At 35.6% G+C, this 24154-nt stretch overlaps 2 protein-coding genes and 1 pseudogene across 4 annotated transcripts in view; 1 reads left to right on the forward strand and 2 right to left on the reverse strand.

Moving 5' to 3' along the window:
* Window positions 1–455: 455 nt before the first annotated feature.
* LOC306849019 (putative aminopeptidase W07G4.4) lies at window positions 456–9634 on the reverse strand. Of its 2 annotated transcripts, XM_079383857.1 has the most exons (17): window positions 9482–9634; window positions 9240–9296; window positions 8432–8473; window positions 7315–7405; window positions 7078–7226; window positions 6783–6891; window positions 5018–5139; window positions 4806–4905; window positions 4647–4722; window positions 4444–4529; window positions 4261–4365; window positions 4103–4178; window positions 3890–4008; window positions 2845–2928; window positions 1524–1581; window positions 1265–1446; window positions 456–1161 (listed from the first exon to the last, which is right to left on the reverse strand). In XM_079383857.1, the coding sequence occupies exons 2-17, from the start codon at window positions 9248–9250 to the stop codon at window positions 1033–1035; spliced, it is 1539 nt and encodes a 512-aa protein (XP_079239983.1). In that variant the 5' UTR covers window positions 9251–9296; window positions 9482–9634; the 3' UTR covers window positions 456–1032. The 2 variants fall into 2 exon arrangements, with proteins under 2 accessions (XP_079239983.1, XP_079239982.1); XM_079383856.1 differs by lacking the exon at window positions 9482–9634 and having other exon boundaries at window positions 9240–9359.
* Window positions 9635–10963: 1329 nt separating this feature from the next.
* LOC306849885 (oxaloacetate tautomerase fahd2, mitochondrial-like) lies at window positions 10964–20818 on the forward strand (annotated as a pseudogene). The gene is made up of 7 exons: window positions 10964–11023; window positions 11127–11365; window positions 14696–14901; window positions 17782–17944; window positions 18026–18134; window positions 19306–19393; window positions 20747–20818. The product of its transcript is annotated as an oxaloacetate tautomerase fahd2, mitochondrial-like (transcript).
* A 2150-nt stretch (window positions 20819–22968) lies between these two features.
* The window catches only part of LOC306849058 (glycerol-3-phosphate acyltransferase 2, mitochondrial-like), a 44574-nt gene continuing 43388 nt past the window's right edge, over window positions 22969–24154 (reverse strand). Inside the window, exon 22 of the mRNA XM_079383919.1 lies at window positions 22969–23619. Coding sequence (XP_079240045.1) covers window positions 23503–23619 — 117 coding nt within the window. The 3' untranslated portion in view covers window positions 22969–23502. The remainder of the gene's footprint in view (window positions 23620–24154) is intronic.

The following is a 24154-nucleotide window of genomic DNA, read 5'->3' on the forward strand; positions in this document are numbered from 1 at the left end:
TTTTGTACTCCAGTTCATCCTCAGCTTCAGTGCTATGCAAAACGTAACATAAAAAATGTACGCAACTTTTTTAAACGGAGAAATTACTCATGTTTTAAAATGAAGTAAAAATGAAATTGTAAATTACATTATCAAATAAACTTAAATTCAATCTAAAATGTAGTTAAAAACAAAAATTCAAGCATTTTAGATCAATTGCTTGTTGCTTTTTTGTCCTTTTGTCAATGAAAAATTATGGCATTTCGTAAACAGTAAAGCCAAAGTGTAAGAAAGCTGCACACATCCCAAACCCAAATAGGGCTCAGGTGCAGGACAAAATTAGAATTATAGCAAAAAGAACAAGCGTAATGTCTGCACACTGAATTGACTGCTCCATAAAAATATATACTTTATTGCAACGTTTCGACCATCGGGTCTTCGTCAGGTATTTCATAAACAGTCACACATATTCTATTCAGTATTCACAGAGACATTTATTCTTATGAACTTCCAGTTGACAAAGAAAGCATCATGCTCCTTTTATTTTCCAAAATGCTTTTATTACACATTTCTACAAAATGGGCAGTTATACAATATGCTGTATTCTCACAGTATTACCAAAGTCACAGATGGAAATTCAATATCAATCACTGACTCAACTTCCCCACCTCCTCTTTCATATCAGATCAACTGAGAAACTGTAAGGCTACAGGGTAAAAACGGAAATAAAACACTTTGGTTAATTCACTTTAAGCTTGTTAAATGCTTATTAGAAACGGGAAACCTGCACAATACTAAAGAAAAATTGGATAAGATGATTTTGTGTGTGAATAAGAGGAGTACAGAGGATTTTAAGGACGTGACGAGATGCATTCATGTAATATGGAGCAGCAACAAAAGGATAAAATGGACAGTTCATCATGGAAGGATAAAAGGAGCAAAGGTCATGATTTGTCCCAGTTTTACATTAACACACAATGTGTCAGACGGAGCAGATATGAAAACCGTTAATACGGAAATAATTAAGAACCAGAAAAATCATTGGATGTGTATTTAAAGCTCCAGGTACTTTGTCGCCATGGCAAGAATTGGGGCACCTGTTGGGACACCAGGGAAAGGGCCGCTGGATCCAGCAATGTCGATATGGGAGTAAGGCAGAGGTTTGTCCGAGTCTACTCCCTGCTGTGGGACAAATATGTAGATGGTTAATGTATGTATTTTTACAAAAATGTTACGTTTTTAATAAATCCTAAACTTATAATACACCCATTTTATGTTTGTTTACCTTATCCAGTCCAGAAGCCATGATGAGGAAGGCAGCGGGCGTCTGGTGTCCACGTGGTGTGGCAGAAGAAGGCAAGTTATTGGACTGCAGGATCTCCTCATACTCAGACTTCCCTTTGTGGAACTCGTAATCCTCCCGACGAATGGTGGACACCTCGAACAGATCTCCCAGCACCTCTCCCGCTGCCACACAAACCAATTTCAGACAAATGAAGCTATGTTTATGGAAGCAAAAACAAACTCCTCTTAGCTCTTCTTACCTTTCTGCCACTGCAGAGCGTTTCCAGAGCGGTAAGCAGCACCGTTATCCATTATGATCTACAGGGACATATAATGATGATAATGTTTAATTTATATAGTGCCTTTCCCAAGCTCAAGGATGCCTCACAATGACAATAGCAAATAAACAATTTTGTACATAATCACTTCGGTGGACAACCGATATTTGCCCAAGTCCAAGACGTGCAATTGCACTTGCATATTGTAATAGTAGTGCAAACAATCAAATACAAACAGAGAACAATAACAGTTTAAGAAGAAACACATTATGACTGGTAGTATTGGTTGTACAGATACTTGAGTTCAGACTTAAATTCATGCAGTGTGGTTATTGTCCTCAGAGACAACGCCAATGAGTTCCAAAGTTTAGGAGCCATAACAGAGAAAGATCTGCCTCCTAGATGAAAGGCGAAATCTCGATACACAAAGCAGTTCACCTCTAGATGATCGAAGTGGTCGAGAGGGAATATATGGAGAAAGTAAAGAGATAAGTAGGAGCAAGACCATAGAGTCACTTAAAGATAAGCAGAAGAATTTTGTAAATAATATGAGAGGACACGGGTAGCAAGTGGAGGTTAAATAGAATAGGAGTGATCCGAGCAGACCGTTTAGTGCAAGTTAACATTCTCGCAGCAGAATTTTCAATATATTGCACACGGGAGATGGAGCACACTGGTAGTCCAGAAAAAATAAATAAATACCTTACAGTAATCGAGGCAAGTTGTAATAAATGCCTGTACTAATGATTCAGCATCTTTTGGGCTAACGAAGAAATGGAGTTTGGCAATACGGTGAGGTTTAAAAAAAGCTTTAGAGAGTTTACTAGTATAAGCAGGTTTAATGAAGAGTCAAGAATGATACATAAGTTTTTGACAGGGGCAGATGGAATAATTGATGTAGCTTCAAGGTTAATTCTAGGGGCATTAGTTATTTTGTTAGAGTTGGGGGACCGACGAGTAAGATTTATGTTTTAGTCAAACTCAAACTGAGAAAATTGGAGTTTAGCTAGGTCTTAACTCGTTGATCCATAAAGATAGAGATGCAGTCTGGTGAATAGAGTCAAGTCGGCAAGCAGTATATATCTGAATATTGTCGGCATAGCAATGGTACTGAAAACCACGGCAGTGAATAATTTGTCCGAGGGGCATAATGTAAATAATAATAGCCCGAGAACTGAGCCCTGTGGAACACCCTGTTTGAGTAAGACAGAGGGACAATGGTTAAAGTACTACTGATGTGTAGTAAACAGTTTTTTTCTCAGCCCTCAGAAAATATGTAAGAGCATGTTGTTGAAGTACTTACAGAGTAATGCGGTCCCATGGCTCTGACAGCATGTCCTGTCAGAGTGGCTATAGTGAAGAGATGAGGAGACACTTCCTGCAATGCCTAGAGAAACACGAAAGAGCTCTAGATCACCAAGAAAGATAAATGTCATATTTAAAATAAATTGTTTTTCATTTTAGTTGCAGATCTAAACAGGTGGAGCTGGGTGAGGCTCTACTAGCACACTGCAGGGCCAGCTTACAGTGAATACTGAACCACACTATTTAAATGTTGAGCAAGCAATCTCACTAGTCTGATGTTAGCAGATTGCATGTAATGGACCTATTAGCCACCATTTGGAAATTCATGACTGAAATGAATAATATAATCTATAAAATCATTTCTAAACTAAAATTTTAAAATAGTTTTCATTAATTGAAACAAAGCTAAAATAAAATTAAATATACATTTTTTGATAAAACATTTAAACTTCAACAAATTAATAACTGAAAAAATTAAAATAAAAACAATAAAAAAAATCCTAATTCTCACTATTAACAAGTTGCTTATTATCATGCCTATTATTAACATATAGGCTGTTTATAAGTACTTATAATGCATTTATTCTACATGACTATATTCTACAGCCCTAATCCTGCCCAATACTTAAACTTAACAACTTCCTTATTAATGAGCAACAAATTATAAGTTTGAGGCAAAAGTCATAGTTAATGGTTTGTTAATAGTGAGAATTGGACTTCAAAATAAAGTGTGACCATGTATATGAAGATGTGCTGTTGGGTCCAACATAACGAGCATCTATGCAAAGCCAACATTATATTTTTACTTATTCATAAAAGTAATAAAATGCGCAGCTCAAACTCAGAAGGTCTTTTAAAATTATATGCAAAGCAGATGCTACACACAAGCAAATGAGATTTTCCTTCATTTCAGTGTTTTGGTATCTTAGTTTTTTTTTAGTTCTGTCAGTGTATATTTTATCTAACAATATGATTCTGATTTCATGATAGGGCCAAATTTAAATCTTAAAATTGTAATTCAGGCTATTTTAGAGTGTATTTACCTGCTCCTTCATCTCACACAGCAAGTCCACCATGACCATTCTTCCTTCAGCATCAGTGTTTCCAACTCGGATTCTACGACCAGCACGAGACACCACCAACTCGTCCGCTACATAGCAATCTGCCAAAACAAAATAAAATAAAAAATTAAAAAGTGACCTATATTTGGCAATAGACACCCAAACTGGTCCCCACATGCACACAAAACTGTTTACCAGATCCGACACTGTTTCGCACCATTGCCATTGCACCTACAACCTTCAGGTGTTTGGGCTTTAGTTTGGCTAAGATCTAAAAAACAAACAAATATACATTGATTTTAGACTCTAATATTCTCGTCAGTAAAAAGAGCAGGTGCATATGCGATCAGTACCTGGAAGAAGCCAGCAACCGCCGCAGAGCCACATTTATCTCTGTGCATTCCAGCCATGATTCCTCCGGCCTTGATATCAGCTCCACCGGTGTCATACGTAATGCCCTGCCACAACATTCAATGTTCATATGTACTGGAAACTCTTCTATCCCTGGTGTCCAAGTACAGTAACCTACAACCAACCTTGCCAACCACCATGAGGGTCTTTTGAATGGGTCCTTCCCCACAATACAGCAGCTTGATCACTCGGGCCTGGTGGCGCGGCACAGCTGAAGCACAAATATAATGGATTAGCTATTTTATTTGCAATATATATTATGTATTTCTGTTTTTGGAAAAGTGGCAGCATTGAAAATAAGTTCAGTGTTTGAAATAAAATATCTTACTGTTAGCACAGCGGTTGACCGCAGCCAAACAGGGATACTCCTTCTCCAGGGTATTCAAATTACTCACTACTGTCACCTAAGAACGACATGGAGATGAATGAAGCATGTCAATACTTAGTGAGATGAGATACAGCTTTAAATGCTCATGTAGAGACTCACGGTTACAGGAGTATCCTTAAAAACTGCTTGCATATACTCCGCTACACGAGGGGCAGCCATTCGCTCTGGGTCAGAGCCACCGATGTCACGATAGACAAACCTATACCATACACAAATTATCATTTTACTGATTTTTGTACACAATGGATCATAGCAGACACCTGGTTAATCCAAAATCTTTGACCATATAAAAATTCTACACAGACTCGTACCTGCCACTCTCCAGAGCAGTGGCCAGCTCAGTAATGGCTTCTCCCTGCGCCCGGTTCTTAGCCCAGACGCCCAGCACAGCCACCTTATGAGGGGACGACTTGTGCTCCCTCACCTCTAAAGGCTGATGACACAGAAAAATAACTAGCTTACGCTGATACTGACATATACATCCACTTTATTTCAATTAACTAAAATATTTTCATAAATTTTGGTGTAAAATAACAACACTGAGAAATTATTTTTGTCAATTGGAATTAAGTATATAATGAAAAATATAAAATTTTAAAATTTTAACAGATTAATTGTTAGTGCTGTCAAACGATTAATCGTGATTAAATCGCATCCAAAATAAAAGTTTTTGTTTACATAATATATTTCAATTAACAAAAATATTTTAATAATAAATATAATAAAAAAACAGAACTGAAATAAAAAAGTACTTAAAGCTGCAGTCCGTACGTTTTGCCTCTTTGTCGCCATCTATGTTTGAAAACCTGGAATTGCAGTTACTTGCAAAATTATCTTGCTTGCGTGGGGTTTTACTCTGGCACAGCTCCAGCACGGATGACACAAAATCATGCAAATTATTATCATTGTTATACTTTATTCTGAAGTTAACAACATCAGCATTGCGTGACCATGAGTATAGTGTGCATTAGCGTATATATTTCAATTTCTGTACAGTCTAATCTAATTGTCATACCACTCGAATTTCATATTAAGCCACAGCCATATCACCCTGCAGCCCAAGACCGGTTGCCCACGGAAGCGAAGCAGGGTTGAGCTTGGTCAGTACCTGGATGGGAGACCTCCTGGGAAAACTAGGTTGCTGTTGGTAGAGGTTTTAGTGAGTCTAGCCGGGTGTGCTCACCCTGTGGTCTGTGTGGGTCCTAATGCCCCAGTATAGTGACGGGGACACTATACTGTCAAAAGAGCACCGTCTTTCGGATGAGATGTTAAACCGAGGTCCTGACTCAACGGTGGTCATTAAAAATCCCATGACACTCATCATAAGAGTAGGGGTGTAACCCCGGTGTCCTGGCCAAATTCCCTCCAATGGCCCTTGTCAATCATGACCTCCCAATAATCCCCATCCACTTGATTGGCTCTATCTCTCTCCTCTCCACCTGTAGCTGGTGTGTGGTGAGCGCACTGGCGCCGTTGTGCTGTGGCTGCTGTCGCATCATCCAGGTGGATGCTGCACACTGGTGGTGGTTGAGGAGAGACCCCCTATATGATTGTAAAGCGATTTGGGTGTACAACAATACACAAAGCGCTATATAAAATGCCTCATTCATTCAAGAAATTCTTTTAACTCAAAAAGCAAACTATGCTCCCTTCGAACTGGCTTTCTTTTAAAATACAAATCTTGTGTAATCCCAGGCTATCTGTAATCAGAAGCACATTTAAAACTGGAATATAATTTAATTTCATTCACATGTGTTTCATAAACACATAATACTTTCTGGATTACGATCCACCAACAAAATAATACATTTAATTATTCCAGCTGCTGTGAGAAAAGGCTATAAATGATGTGCCACCTGCAGGATCCTCACATGCGATGACCCGTACCACTCAAATTACAAAACATTATTATAAAACTAACCGTTGTGAATCGGGCTAAAGGAAGGCGATAGTTTTGAGTTAAGTTTTAAGTTATAGACTGCAGCTTTAAGTCCAATTTTAATTTAATTTTAGGTCACAAAAAAAATAAAATAATATATATATATATACATATATAATATATATAACATTTCTCACCGTGTAGAGAACATGCAGGGCTCCTAGAACAGCCACTAAGGTGCTCTTTGCATAGCTGCTGTGTGGAGGACACACCAGCAGAGGGCGCTGCATGCCAGCTTTCAGGGCCCTATATCAAAAACAAAAAACATTCAGATCAACATAAAACCTCTGGATGAGGAAAAGTCCTCTTTAAAGAGAACAAATGTCTCCTAGAAGAATGTGAAGCCAAGAACACATGAAGAAAAAATTTTGTTTTCACAGGATGTGTATTGATCATTACACATGACATCACACATCTTGTTTGCACAAGCACCTCTTAATGCCATTAGCAGCAGCATCACTGAAGCGCCGGACATCATCATAGTCCCGATTCACTGGACCGGTGCAGGCAAACACCAGTCTGTTTCCAGAGAGACCAGGAACCCTGACCACCACAACCTCTTCACCAACACAACAGTCCACCTGAATATGAAACAGTGACAGATGTGTGCAATAAAAAGAAATGCATATCAACAAAAGGTTGGCTAGGTGTGTGTGGTGTTGAACTTACTGCACTGTAGTCCTGTAATGGTGCTTTCAAACACTCCAGCTCATCAGGAAGCTGCTCATAACTTTGGCATATCAAGATTACGCCATCAAAACTATAAAAAGATAAGAAAAACCCAAATCAAACTTCATGATAGAGCAATATACACTTTTGCTCTACTATAGCTGCAGTAAAACCAAACAGTACTGTAGTGCTAAAAAAATCTTTTTCTTGATCTGTACTGTTGTTTTCTAATACAAAATATGCAAACATGGTTAAAACCACATACATTTACTTGTGAATCAAAATTGTGGAAGATATTAATACTTGTTTTCAGACAATATACCCATATGGCCAGTGTTGTTGCTGTTGACTAAACTAATGATTTAAAATAATTTTAATTAATTTAAATAAAGCTGAAATTGAATAAAATATAAATGAGATGAAACTGCAAAAAAATTAATAAAAATAATAGTTATCCTCTATCATTTATTTATATATGGTATCAAAAATAAATGTTTGTATTACAGAAAGTCCAGTGTTCAACTTTGAACATGCTGTAATTAACACTAATCCATTATCTTAAAGTTTGGTGTTTTATGGAGAAAAAAAAAAAAAAAAAAAAAGTGTAATAATATTTTAATTATAGGTATTATTTACACAAGTGTAGATTTGTTAAAGTTGCTAATTCTAAACACCAAATCAGTATATAAATACTACAATAAATATTAAAATAAAAGCTAATTCAAAATATTAATTAACATTATAGCAGTACATAATACTAAAATAACACTGCCACGGACAAACTGTTGCTTTTTTATGCAAAAAATTACATGTATTTATTTTATGCATAAAACAGGAAAAATGTTTATAAATGCATGTGATTAAGGAAATGTAATTTTACTGGAAAATCAGGACAAGAATACACGGGGCCACGCTTGACACAATAAACTATATTTTTACACATCAGTTATCAGAAAGCAGGCTAAAGTCTAAAGTCTAAGTGTTGTTGATTGTAAAGCAGGCAGTTCAGGTAACAGAAGTGATGATTGATTCATTAAAAGTCAGTTCCTGTGATGGTAACACAATGCTGCCATAGTACTTGTGAGCAGCCATGCACAAGTGAAGCACATATACTAACTTCTGGTCCTTGCAGTCAGTGGTACACTGGAGAGGCTGGACACTGAAGGAAAAGCCAGAGAGAAGATTAAAACCATTACAAATGTCATCTAGCTTAGTTTACAGACATGAATGGCTCTTCAAGATTAAACAAATAAGTTGATGTTTAGCTTGACTCATCGCAGCTGCTCGCACTATTTCTGATAATGTTTAATTAGTGTTTGAGTGTCCTTTGGCATGTAGTGGGGTCCAAAGGACTGAAACCATGAATACGCTTCTGTTCTGCTATTTCTATTTAAAACGTTTCTTTTTATTCCCACAACATGTGGAGCACACTGAAACATCTAGGAAGAATAAACCACTTGCAGCTTCAGCAACTACAGTACCTTGCTGTACTGAAATACTTCTCATATTTACCATATTTATTTGTCGGCAAAGGGGAACTGTTTTGCTGAAACTATGATTTAATTCCACCACAGGGGTGATAGGGGGTCTTTGGAAAACGTTTAACAAAAAGCATAATACTACTACTACTACTACTACTAATAACAACAATAATACATAATGCTTTCTAAACGCTGATAAGAAATCATGAGATTAATCAAGATTTGTATAATCGTAGAAATAAACTAATTAAAAAACAAATTGAACTATATATCTTAACAGTGACCCTATTAGCCAGTACTACTGCATAATCTAGCTTTTAGCGATCATAACTTAAAATGATTGCAGTCGCACACAGACTGCAGAAAACTCAATATAACCACACAAAAATAGCAGTAATAATAAAACTTATTTTAAACTTCACAAATTCTAAATAATCCTCCTACCTTACAGACATCCTCACGTTTCCTTCTCTCGTCTTGCAGAAGTGAGATCATCGGCAGCTGAAAGAGTTCAAAGACACCTCACGTGACCAATTGAGTCACGTGATAAATGACTCTGTAGTCCCCCCCCCCCCTCGAACTTTGTAATAAAATAATAAAATAAAATGCACAGAAATTGTGGAAGTAACATATTGATCTATTTCAAATGTGCAATTTTTAAAACGTATTTCAATATTTTAACTCACACGTGTATTTCCTTAAATTACGTCTTTGTCAACAAACATCCCTTAAACTACAAAATAAAGCCGGAAGTCACGGAGATGAAAAGTCCGATTCATTTCTGCGAATCGGTTCTTTTGAACAGTTCATTACAAACCGGCTAAAAAAACCAAAACAATTATTTTGTTGTCACATGTATCACACACGACTGTTTATTACGTTTATATTTGGTTTTATAACAAGCGAAGAGTGTTTATTATACTCTCCATGTGTCCCAGTTAATTTAGTCATTTAGAACCTATATATATATATATATATATATATATATAAACTATGTATTATAACCACAACTGCTGCTTCTTGCACCGAGATCAGGTAACTTAGGGCTGTCACACAGCAGGGAAAAGTAACCTCTTATCTGCACTGCCTTGCATGATATCTTATTACTAGCGATAAACATGTTGTCTTAAGCAATCAGTAATTAGATTTTTGCTGAATTTCTGTTACACAATCAAAAAACCTGCTGATGCCTTTATCTGAAATAATGCTGTCTTCAGGTGCTCCTGAGTGAGGCGGGCATTCGTGTCAGAAACACACGGAAGGAGCCTAATTAAAAAAAATAATAATAATAATAACAATAAAAAAGGGATGCAAACTGTTAATAGGGTATTACATGGTTTGTGTTACAGAAAACAAACTGTCCAGTGATTAACAAGTGTTTTTATGTAAAACAAAGAGGTTGAGTTTTTCTGTAAAAATATTTGAATTATAGGTAGCTTAAGCTTTTACACAGTGCAGGTTTGTTAAAGTTGCTCCATGTTTTTGGCTTTTAAAAGTGTTTTAAGTTTGAAAAAAAATTATTTCAGTGTATGTTAGTTAGCTTTATTGTGTTTAACAATCAAAATGCCTGTGTTATTTAAAGAGGTTTAATACAGGTTAAAAACTATGGAGGACCAAACCTGCAGGAAAAAAGAAAATAAAAAAAATGAATAAATGTAGTTTTAGGAAAATAAATAAAGGAATGTATGACTCGATAAAACAAATAATTTAGGCTATTGGTAATGCAATTGAATCCTAAATGTATTCATTACCTATTTTCTACTACTTTCTAGTATTTATTTTGATTCTTTTAAAATGTATTTACTTAATCTTTCATTCATTTTTTAAAACTATTTTATATTTATTTCTGCAGGCTTAGTCCTCCATAAAAAGCTTTACTGTACATCACGCCTTTGAAAAGATATACAGTATGCAATTTAAATACAGCTAAATTAAAATAACTTGTACAGTCATCCATTATAATTCACTACCGACTTGCTGATTTCTATATAGAGATTATAGATGTCCATATATATATTATCCATATTATAGATTAGTGCTTCCGCAATGTTTTAAATAAACACACTCCTTCTAGTGTCACGATTCGGCAACTCATGTATCATCTTTTTGATTTTCTCTCTCTTAAATATGACTTTGCTTGTTTATTACTGTGCTTGGAATTTGCAAAAATGATATTTCTAACTCCACTTGAAGGGCATGTTATTTCTCCTATCGTCTTGCACCTATTGGTATGTTTGTCCATTTCTCTCTTTCACTGCTGTATGTCTTTTCTTCTGTCTGTCTTTCTTTTCCTCTGTTTTCTAATACATGAGATTTCTGGGTATCTCTCAGCTCAGTCTGAGGAGACTCAATGCCATATTCTCTGCAGCCACCATCAGAGGCACCGCAAACTCAGCCGCTATGAGACTCGTCCAGTTCTGCCAAAGAGGAGGCGAGGAGGGCGTCAGAGTCGGGGGGGAGCAGGCAGAAGGTCAGGGGGTCATTGATCTGAAAGCCTTCGACCCCTCCATACCTGCCACTATGAGACAGTTCCTAGAAATGGGGAAAAAGGGAATGGACTGTGGTAAGAGGTCAAGAATGCACACTGTAACACAAACCACACAAACTCATCAAAGAGAGAACATACTTTATAGTCACCTGCCGAATAATTTACTTATTTATTTATTCTAAATCTATTAAATTAGAATTTTATTTGAAAAATTATTTGAAAATACATGTATACCTCTTTATTGATTAACATTTAATTTTTTTTAATTAATAATAATTTGACATTTTTGAAATGATTACAATATCATTATAAAGAAGGAAAACTATAAAATATAAATGCTTGAAAAGATGATTCTTAAGTTGATTAGCATATATATTTTTTTAGTTTATTTTCCTGTCTATTCTATATATGCATGTTTCATGAACATTATGAAATTAAATCATGTTTTGGAGGCAAAAATGGTCAGTATTTTCAGATCTGTCAGGTGTTCTAATAAATTTGCCCACCACTGTCTATATAATGTGTGTATATATATATATATATATATATATATTCAGTCATGGCCAAAAATATCGGCACCCTTGGTAAATATGATCAAAGGCTGTGAAAATGAATCTGCATTGTTAATCCTTTTGATCTTTTATTTTAAAAATTCACTAAAATCTAACCTTTCATTGGATGATAAGAATTTAAAATGGGGGAAATATCATTATGAAATAAATGTATTTCTCTAATACACATTGGCCACAATTAACGACACCCTTTTATTCAATACTTTTTGAAACCTTAATTTGCCAGTTTAACAGCTCTAAATTTTCTCCTATAATGCCTGATGATGTTAGAGAACACCTGACAAGAGATCAGAGACCATTCCTTCATCCAGAATCTCTCCAGATCATTCAGATTCCCAGCTCCATGACGGTGCTTCTTCTCTTCAGTTCACTCCACTCATTTTCTACAGGGTTCAGGTCAGAGGACTGGAATGGCCAGCAGAAGCTTGGTTTTGTGCTCAGTGACCCATTTTGTGTTGTTTTTGAGGTTTGTGTTTGGATTATTGTACAGCTGGAAGATCCAAACATGGCCCATTTACTGTTTTTTTTTTATCTGTTGGTATTTGATAGAATCCATGATGCCATGTGTCTGAACAAGATGTCCAGGACCTCCAGCAGAAATATAGGCCCACAATAGGGATGGGCGATATCTTATCGTTTGCGATATACCGTTGAAAATTCTCCTCACGATAAAAATTTGTCTCCTCACGATAATAACCATAAGTCTAGTTGATGACGTAGTTTTGTGCGCGCCCGATTCACTGTTCACGTGCGGAGTGAAAACAAGCATGGCGGAAGGCGGACGTGAGGCTGACAGTGCGTTCACACCAGACGCGACTTGCGCGAATAAATCGCGCTATTCGCGCGTAGTTGGACGCGTGAACATTTTGGGTTTACGCGCTTCATTCGCGCGTGAAATTCACTGCACAACAGATGCGAATTCGCGTCATGGGCAGGGCTTCTGCCAGGCGCACATGTATGACTGCCACAAAGAGCATATGTATAGAATTTCGCTCTAAACGCTCAATTCGCGCTGCGTCATTCGCGCGAATTGCGCGGCAGGATGTCTATTCGCGTCTTTGCATTGACTTAACATGTAAATCATTCGCGCTTAACGCTTCATTCGCGTCTGGTGTGAACGCACCATGAGGAGGAGCTTGTTGTTACGCGAGGAGCTACCTCCACAATTTGCTACTGGTTTGGTTACAGAAAATCAGATGAGGAGCAAACTACCATAATATGCAAAGTGTACAGAAAAATGGTGGTTACAAAGAGTGGAAACACGTCCAATTTGAATTTGACATAAAAGATGCCATACTTTTAATAAAGTTAAATATGCCATTTCTGAGATATTACAATGAATTAATTTCTAAAATTTTATGATATGGAAAGCCTGAAACAGATCACAGCAGTATAGCCATACACAGGCTTTCAGTCATCAGCAACGTGGTAAACGTGTGCCAGTAGCCTATGCATATGATTTAATATGAAGCGTCCATAACGCATTATTATGGTTGATAAGAGCAATTAATGGTGATGAGCTGTTGATCATAATTAGCATGGCCATAAGTTGGCTGTGTACAGAAAGTTTCAAGTTAATTGCATTAATAATACTATATGAAATAAACTTAATCTTTAAAACTTAATCTATTTATATATATATATATATATATATATATATATATATATATATATATATATATATATATATATATATATATATATATATATATATATTATCGTCATTTGTATCGTTATCACAATAAATACCTGAAATTATCGTGATAAATTTTTTAGGCCATATCGCCCATCCCTAGCCCACAACATCAAAAATACAGCAGTATATTTCATTGTACACATGGGGTACTTTTTACCCATGTTCACCAAACCCATCTTGAGTGTTTGCTGCTAAAAAGCTAATTTTTTAGTTTCATCTGACCATAGAAGCCAGTCCCATTTGAAGTGCCAGTCCTGTCTGATAACTGAATATGCTTGAGTTTTTTTTGGATGAGCTAAGAGAATTTTTCTTGAAACCCTCCCAAACAACATGTGGTGATGTAGGTGCTGCTTGACGATTTTTTGTAAGGTTTTCTGACCCTGAGACTCAACTATTTTCTGCAGTTCTCCAGCTGTGGTGCTTGGAGAGTCTTTAGCCACTCAAACTCTCCATTAGGACGTTATAGACACACGTCCTCTTCCAGGCAGTTTTCTTAACATTTTATGTTGACTGGAAATACTTAATTATTGCCCTGATGGTGGAAATGGGAATTTTCACTGCTCTAGCTCTTTTCTTAAAGCCACTTCACTAATTTGTGAAGCTCAATTATCTTTTGCTGCACATCAGAAATATATTCTTTGGTTTTTCTTATTGTAATGGATAATTAAGGGAATTTGGGCTTTGTTTTCCCTCCTACTTATATTTCTGTGAAACAGGAAGCCATGGCTGGATACTTTTATGTTCATAATCACCCTGGAGTCCTCAAAATTTTGAATATGAATGGGAATATATTTCAGAGATATTTTACTCATAAGAATTTCTAGGGGTGCCAATAATTGTGTCCTACGTGTATTTGAGAAAAACATGATATTTTCCCCATTTTAAATTTGTATTATCCAATGAAAGGTTAGATTTTTGTGATCGTTTTTAAATAAAAGATCAAAAGGATTAACAATGCAGGTTAATTTTCAAATTTTATCTGATCATATTTACCTAGGGTGCCAATATTTTTGGCCATGACTGTATATAAATATGTTATTAGTTCATTATTTAGGCATTCACAAATTGATATCAAAGTGATATTATGGGTAGAATGTGTTATGATATAGAAAACAGCATTTATTCATCTTCCTGTCTCCCTCAGGGCTTTGTCCAGCGGTCAGCATGTGGTGCCACGGTCAGATATCAGGCTGCTGTCCCCAGTGACCATCCCAGAGAAGGTGGTGTGTGTTGGTATGAATTATAAAGACCACTGCCTAGAGCAAAATTCCCCCGATTCCTGAAGAGCCCATCATATTCAGCAAGTTCCCCTCCACTATCACTGGCCCTTATGATGACATCATTCTAGGGGTGGGCGATATGGGAAAAATATCATATCACGATTTTTTATAGAAATATCACGATTCACGATTTTTATCCCGATTCTTTGTTAGTTTTACTATTTTGGTTTTACAAGTTGTCTGAGCATTACAGCCAAACTAGAAAGACAAAGATGCATGGCAGATATTTAGGCCAAAGTGGGTGAAGATAAAAAATCTTTGTCATTATTTTATTTTTCTTATTAAAAAATAAGAACAAAGATACACATTACAAATACACATAATATACAAATAAAACAAACAGTGCTTTATTTCCAGGTACAATAGGTGTATTTAGCAGAGCATTCAATGAAATTGAATGAACAAATATAAAAATAAAACACTAGATAGACTGATTCCTAAAGCAACTGTATTAAAGTTTTTCAGTCAAGAATAGTGAGTGATTTTTCTCTTTGTGTTTTGTTGTTTTGTTAACGTTAAATGAATAGTTCCCCCACAAATTAATATTCTGTCATCTGTCTGTCAATTCTGTCATAATGTTGTATTTTTATATCATCATTTACTCAAAAGTTGTTTTAAACCGGAATGAGTTTCTTTCTTCTGCTGAACATTTATAAATGATATTTTGAAGAAGGTGGAAAACCAAACAGTTGCTGGTCCTCAGTGACTTCCATAGGATTTTTCTGTCCTACTATCAAAGTCAATGTGGACCAGCAACTGTTTGGTTTTCCACTGAGTAAATAATGACAGAAATTCAATTTTAGGGTGAACTATCCCTTTAATGACAGTCGACAGCATGTTTAGTGTCCTGTCCCTTTAAGAGCTGCACGCATCTAATATACAGTACAGGCACGCATCCGTTTCTCTCTTAACTATTTACTTTCATTTTAGAGATAACCAACTCAGTCTGTATGTAAACCTTGTGTGTTTTGACAGTATTAGCGCAAAATATAACTTAGTTGAGTAATCAGGCGCTGTTAGACAGGCGTTTTAGTGCGCGTGCTTCAGGTGTATGCGCTCAGAACAAGCGCACGTCAGACCAGCGCGCGAATGAAACATTTAAACAGCAAGGCTTGTGTGCAAATAATGTACTTTTGCGATCGCGAATAAGTGCAGTGTCCTGTCTGAGTAACTCTACTGCTGTATGTCGTGTTGTACAGTACATAGAGACGGCGGCGCCAGAACTGTATTTGACAATGTGCTCTGTAGCGCGATACTACGATATTTCTTCAAAAGCAGATCGTGGAGACATTTTTATCGTCCACGATCAAAAATCGTCATATCGCACACCCCTACATCATTCTACCAGAGGAGAGTCAGGTGAGTTTCAAACTGACAGCTGGTGTCACTTTCATCCAACAATGACTTTCCATACTACTGAAAAACTACTCTATGAGGCTGACTCGTGTTGTTTGCTAGAATCTGTCACATGCAGATTAAAGGGGACCTATTATGCCCCTTTTTACAAGATGTAAAATAAGTCTCTGATGTCCCCAGAGCGTATATGTGAAGTTTTAGCTCAATATACCCCACAGATACATTTTTACAGCTTGTTAAAATTGCCACTTTTAGGGTGTGAGCCAAAACGCGTTGTTTTGAGTATGTTCCTTTAAATGCGAGTGAGCTGTTGCTCCCGGAGAAGAGGGCGGAGCTTCAAGAGCTCCAGCTCTTCATTAGCAGTGTAGCTCCCTGATTCAATAAAAGGATAGACGACTCTCCGACTGGTGATTCCCACACTTTATTTGAATGCTCGTCACTGATATGATCACCGTTGAATGCCGTAAGACATAGTACATCACTGTATCACTTTGTGTGAATCAACCGTAAGAGCTTGTTCTCCATTTAAACCAGGAGCTAAATCCTTTTGGACTCCTTGTAAACCGTGAACCTTTGAAATCGTGACCATGTGCGTCTAGCTTTCGTTCCGTACTGAAATGTTTGGCGCGGACTCGCACTATATCCGCTCACGCCAATGACCGTCAAAATAAAAGACTTCTGTTACCACAACACAAATAAAATTAAATAACAAAAAATATCAAAAATAAAATCAACACCAAACTATAAAATAGCACCAAAAATAAAATAAGCCTATTTTTATTTTATTTTTTTTTAGTTTTTTTCAGCAAGCAAAAGGCCTTTTAGTACAGTTGTAAAAACAAACCGTCTTTTAGCAGTGAAATATTTACTGATTTTTATAAGGCAAACTTAAGAATACCTTTTATATTGTAAGTAATATTTAAAAGCGAACATGTAATGGACTGAAGCAATTTTACTTGGCGATCCATACATATTTTTAGGAAAATTTATGTTAAAATGTATCAAATGATACATCAGGCTTTTATGAAATGTTTATTTCTACATCTTTTATTTGTACTTGTCATCATTGCACTGAATTATATGTTTTGCCCCCCACAATAAAAACTACAATGATTTGATTATAAACTAAGCATTTAGATATGATCTTACCAAGACATATTATTGGAAGATATAGAGTGACAAGTGATATTAATATGCATTCATGAAATGTCTCCTATACTGTTACAAAAATCTCAATCATGTTAGACTTATGTTAGCTATTAGAATTTCATCTTACTTTCTTGCCATATACATCAGCACCTGCACCAAATTGCATATTTTTGCTCAGTTTGGGCCTCTAAATAAAACAGAGGTGTTTGAGCTCCATATTCTCCTATATCATATTATATGAGCCATAAAAAACAAAACAAAAAAACACATGCAACCTTTTTTGATTTTGTTTGAAGGTTCAATAAACTGCTCCATTTCAAAAGATTTTCTGACTATTTCATGTGCTAGTCAATAAAGACTTGCGTATAATTCAGTGTCCTAGTAGCAGGACATTTATTCGCCCGAACCTAATTTATGTCAAATACATTTTGTCTATTTGTGTCAGGAAGACGAGGCCCTTTCCTATGTTGCAGGTTTTACCGTAGCGAACGATGTGAGTGCTCGTGATTGGCAGATGAAGCGCGATGGAAAGCAGTGGTTGCTGGGAAAAACATGAGACACGTTTTGTCCACTCGGGCCAGCACTGGTTACCACTGCAGCACTCAAAGGTAAAGTGGAAAATACAAAAATATGAAAACGTTAGACAGATGTTGTATTTGATAATACTAGCAATATTTCTGGTCAAACAGATGTTCATAACCTGGGTGTCCGCTGTCTGGTGAATGGGGCCGCAGTTCAGGACAGTAACACCAATCAAATGATCTATCAAACCGAGAAGCAGATTGCCTGGGTTTCACAGTAAGCAAACTCACTCTGGGTTCAAGTGCTTTTGTTTAGAAAATCATTATGCTCTTCAAGCCTGCATTAATTTGATCAAAAATACAGTAAAAACAGTAATATTGTGAAATATTAGTAGAATTTGTAACATTGTAAATGTCTTGACTGTTACCTTTGATCAATTTAATGCATCTTTTTTTTCTTTGAGTAAGCATGAATTTCTTAAATTCAATTTCCTTAATTCAGTAATGCCTTGTAAATATTTAATTACACTGCAAGTGGAAGGTTTTTAAACAGTAAGATTTTCAGTGTTTCACCAGCCTGCATTTATTTGATCCAAAGTACAGCAAAAACAGTAACATTTTGAAATATTTGTACTATTTAAAGTGGTTTTCTATTTGAATATTTGAAAATGTGATTTATTCTAGTGATTTCAATGCTGACTTTTTAGCATCATTACTCCAGTCACATGATCCTTCAGAAATCATTCTAATATGCTAATTTCCTGCTAAAAAAAAACATTTATTATTAATATTATTATAACAGCTGAGTAGAATTGTTTCAGTTTTTTTGATGAATAGAAAGTTAAGAACAGCATTAACCTGAAATAGAAATAATTTGTAACATTATAAACGTCTTTATTATCACTTTTGATCAATTTAAAGCATCCTTGCTAAATAAAACTATTAATTTCTATAATCCTCCCCATTTAAAAAAAATAATAATAATTTTTTATATATATATATATATATATATATATATATATAAAATAGTGACTCCAAGCTTTTGAATGATATAGTGTATAATGTTACAAAAGCTTTTTATTTCAGATAAATGCTGGTCTTTGGATCTTTCTATTCATCATTTCTTGAGTACCAAATCAGTATATTAGAATGATTTCTGAAGGATCATGTGACTGGAGTAATGATGCTAAATTCAGCTTCGAAATCACAGGATTAAATTACATTTTAAAATATATTCAAATAAAAAGCAGCTACTTTAAATAGTAAAAATATTTCACAATATTACTGCTTTTGCTGTATTTTGTATCAAATAAATGCAGGCTTGGTGAGCAGAAGAAACGACTTTAAAAAACATTAAAAATCTTACTGTTCAAAAATGTTCACTGGTAGTGTATGTAATATGCATTCAATTTAATACATTTTTTTCTCAAATTGGTGTTTTGGTGCAGGTTTGTGACTCTTTGTCCTGGCGATGTGTTTTTGACTGGAACGCCTCCAGGTGTGGGGGTGTTCAGAAATCCACCTGTGTATCTAAAGGTGAGCTCTTCTATAGAAAAATCAGTGTGGATTTCAACATGTCTGAGTTAGCGACACAACCCACAATCACTGCACCTGGCAGGCTGTTAACACCTGCTTAAAGCCTTTCCTGAAACCTTTGTTTTGATCCGCAGATAAAGTCTGGCTGATTCTCTTCTGTTCAAACAGTCAGAACAGTGTGACTGACACTGACACAATGAGATCAGCTGAACACTAGACCAGCTGGAATGGTCTTATTGACGCCGTCGTGATGTCAGTTTTGACACGAAACCGAAGTGAGGCACATTTAGCAGGCACTCACTGGCTTCAGTATTTAAGCTTTCTAATTGGCATCGACAGGACTGACAACAATTCAAGCTGATTTACAGAGGGAACCACAGAGCCGAACAAATCGGTGTAAAGATGCAATCACTGACTTTAACTGCACTTTTGCCAGTTATCCAGTCGATCACACACTTACCAAGAAAAAGTCTTAACTACATTTTCTTTATTTCTCCAATGAGATATAATGAACTACAATCTAAAGTCTTTGCATTGTCAAGAAATTAAATGCATTTGTAAATATTAAACAAAAATTATATATTTTATGTAAGACTATGTATCTTTATTGAAGCTACTCTATTACTCAAGTAGTTTAAAAAATGTAAAAAAAATATATACACACATAAAATCATATGCATATTGCCAGAGCAATTTTTTTCTCAAGCTTAAACCTTTTCTCTGTGTACGAATGACATTATATGCACAAGGAACGACATATTAAATTTCCTGCAAAATCCATCCTAATAGCTCTAAAATATAAATACAAAACGTTCATTCTTCATTCAGTCCAACAGTGATCTTCATTCAGCGTGCAGCAGACATGCCCAAGAGAAAAGCAGCCGCCATGCCACACGTCATTTACACCAAATATGAGCTTGTTAGAAAAGAACTGACATTAATCCTGGGTGATTATAAATGCAATTTACACAACAGAAAAGTGTTAGCTCCTTTAGAAAACTGTTGCATTTTGACTCATACGAGTGGCTAAAAATATTTATCATCACATTTAAATTGATCTAGTCCGCTGAGATAAGAATGTCTTTAAAATGTTTGAGGATCTGTTAACAGAAACTCCACTTCCTCAGAAATGATATTAATGTATAACCTGTATATTAAATCTGTGTCCCTGTAGATGTAGTTGGTTCATTTTTCTGTAAAAAACAGCCAATTTCCTATCCAATAGTTCTCAAGAGTAGAGTAGTAAAATGTTTTATCCTTTTCATAATGCAGCAGATATTATTTTAACATTTTGTATTTCCATTATATTATAGTTGTTTTTACTGAAGGTCAGTTGTTTTGAATGTGTTTCAGAGGGGAGATGTTGTGGAGTGTCAGATCGATACAGAACACAGTCGTGTAACAGGAAGATCCTACATTGATTGAAGACAGCATAAAACATGGATTATTTTTTACCTGAAGAAAATAAAATAAACATTATGCCCTAGGCCACTTTTAAAAGAAAAACCTTTAGAATGCAGCCTTTTATTCTCATTATCAGTGTTTTTCATCAATTAGTTTCAAGTGAGTCTCAAACTGGGGTTTTTTTACGCCCAGGTTTCCAGTAGAGGGCATTACTGGCCTATGCATTTTAGCTTTCATTATTTCTTGTCCATTTTATCTATTCTCAGCTTCAGACAAATAGGTTTGGTTCCCAGAAACTAATTTATTTTTGTGCTAAATCACACTGTCATTCAAAATAAGGCAACTATTCAATATGCAGGATTCTGATTCTTATATTTGGAAAAATCATTCAAAAATCATAAATAGTCTTAAAGTTGGTCAAAAGGTATGAGACCCCTGAGTTTAATACCAAATTGGGATCCATTGGTCATTGATTGGATCAGTAACCACTCAAAAACTAATGTAAGATTTCTGTCAAATGCAAGAAAAGAGCAGGGTTTAAGTAGTCTAAATGATAGGAGAAGTCTGCCATATATCACCAGAGAGAAGTCTTTTGATGAAATGAAGAAATAAAAAGACATGAATGAATCGGTCACAACAAGATCTATAATATGCGTTCATTGGGCGAATTTTCATTTCGCAAGCGATTTTTAAAGGAAAGTGTTAATCATGTGAATCCCTGAGTGCAGTGGCCAATTGTTATTTCTCAGCCCATTTTGTTTCTTGTTAATCACCCTATTCTTTTCCCATCTCCAGCTTTCAAGCTCATCTAACGGTGTGTGTGTGTGGCGAGTCTGTGGGTCGATTGGCTCTAGAGAGTTTATTCAGCACTTTCGTGCTACAAGCAGCAGCCGTCCGTTAGTCTTTGTGTTTCAGACGAACACGTAAGGCCACTCGCTCAAGAATGATGGTTGTGTAAATGCACATTTACTCAGGAACTGTTCTCATGTTGCATGGACGGGGTGTTTATATATGAGACTGTCAAGAGATGGGTATATATAGAGCCAAAGTCATTTCCAGGGAGTGATAGTGCAGTGTTCGTGTCGCTGTAGCATCAGTCATGATTATTACCCATCAATAGTCCATTTAGAGGAAACCTCCTGAAACTCTACTGGACCGCTGGAATCACTGATTCTTGAGACAGAGGAAGTGTTTTGGATCGATCTGTTCAGAGGTGTTCATTTACTTTTCACAGTTAAAATTATTTTCTTTTAATTTTATGGGCATTAAAATAAATATCTATAATATTTATAGATATAATATAATTTATATCTATAATATTCATACACATAGCATTGAAACAGTTATGAATGTAGACTTCAGGATGGTTTTCAAAAATTATTATTTTCTTGTCTACTGAGTTCAGGAAATTGTCAAAGTCTTGCAGTGTTAAAAAAAATGACCATCTTCTTAATCATCACGTTCAGTGGCAGATAATCTGAAAACTAAGGCAAATTTTCTAAAAATCACAAACAGTTTCTTTGTAACTGAGCAGTTTTGATGGAGTTGACACATTTCCTCTCGCCAGTTACCTAAAATGGGAAGAAATAAATACTACACAAAAAAACAACATAAATCTCACTTGAGGTGAGGAAATAAACTGGTAAAGAAGGTGAATTTTTTTTCATAAGCATCTTAGTGCAGACAAAGTATAAATGTGGCTGTGAAACCTTGAAAATGACATTGATTTTTAATTAACATTTCCCTCTCTCAGGAGATGGCATTTCTGTTTTGTCATATACGTAGTTTTAATATATATTAAGTATTGGTCTATTTATTTTTTAAGATTTATTTTCACAATAATTACTTTCAAGACAATTATAGGCAATTTTATTATTGACCTTTATTTTTTTAAATGTTCTATTAGATTTTTTTTTCCAGAATTTTATAATTTGAAATATTCATCTATTTTGTTTGTTTTTTTGTAAAGAATTATTTAGTTTACAGTAAATATGCACATTTTGGTGATTATCTTATGTTCATTTTAAAGTGCAACTGTTGCTTTAAAAAAAAAACTAAGGACAAGTAAAAGCAAGCCCTCTTTTGTTCCATGTCTCAAGAATCAGTTAAATTGTACTTTGGTGTTCAGTGCTTGTGCTAATGGAAGCAGAATATGCATAAAAAGGAAATGTATATGATAATTCATCTTAATGTTTCAGGTAATGCAGAATGCTTGCATGCATACAAACATTCATATGGAGCGCTGTGTGGCTAAACTATCAATCAAACCATGACAGAAACACTGCAACTGGGTCAATTATCAGAAACTTATGTACTGAATGCAAAGCCAATTACATATTCCTTACAGTTAAACAAAAGAATAATTATAAACAACACAATCAAATGAAACTAAAAAAACCTTTTAGCAGCAATTTATCTGCTCTTTATAAACAGAGAACATTATCTAACCATCTGAATAGTCATTATCTAACCAATAACTAAACCAATTCTGGGCTCTCAACAACAACAACAGCTCAAAAAGCAACCTCAGCATCACGTACATTACAAAAAGCAAGTGTGCTAGGCAAAACAGATGTATAAACAAAACAGCATTCATAATTAATGATTTACACAACTCTGAAGAACTGAACAGGAATTTCAGAAGTGCTGACTGTTATCATTCCCAGCTGAGACTGACTTCTCTTCCAAACATTTACTTTTCTCTTTCAGTTATAGATGAACTGTTTGAAAAACTGCAAGAGTTTCTCTTTGTGAGCACACTGAGAGAAGAGAGGACTGACATCTAGATACACATCTTCTCTCTGGCCGTCCTCAATCAACACCTAAAGCACAGGAACAGAGAAATGCTGTTTAGTCTCCAGAGGCCAAATTAATCGTCCTTTATTACAACACCTGCTACATATCGTTACACTTTACTATCCTCCGTTTATCTGGCCTCGCACTCTTAGTTACAGCTTCTGTATTTATGTGTGTGTGTGCGTGTATATATATATATATATATATATATATATATATAGAGAGAGAGAGAGAGAGAGAGAGAGATGTACACACACTCACCGGCCACTTTATTAGGTAAACCTGTTCAATTGCTTAGTAACACAAATTGCTAATCAGCCAATCACATGACAGCAACTCAGTGCATTTAGGCATCTAGATGTGGTGAAGAGGACTTGCTGAAGTTCAAACCGAGCATCAGAATGGGGAAGAAAGGGGATTTAAGTGACTTTGAACGTGGAATGGCTGTTGGTGCCAGACGGGCTGGTCTGAGAATTTAAAAACTGCTGATCTACTGGGATTTTCACGCATAACCATCTCAGAGAATGGTCTCAAAATAATATCTAGTGAGTAGCAGTTGTG

Source organism: Barbus barbus (genome assembly GCF_936440315.1).
Source record: "Barbus barbus genome assembly, chromosome: 29".
In the NCBI taxonomy this organism is placed as follows: Eukaryota; Metazoa; Chordata; class Actinopteri; order Cypriniformes; family Cyprinidae; genus Barbus; species Barbus barbus.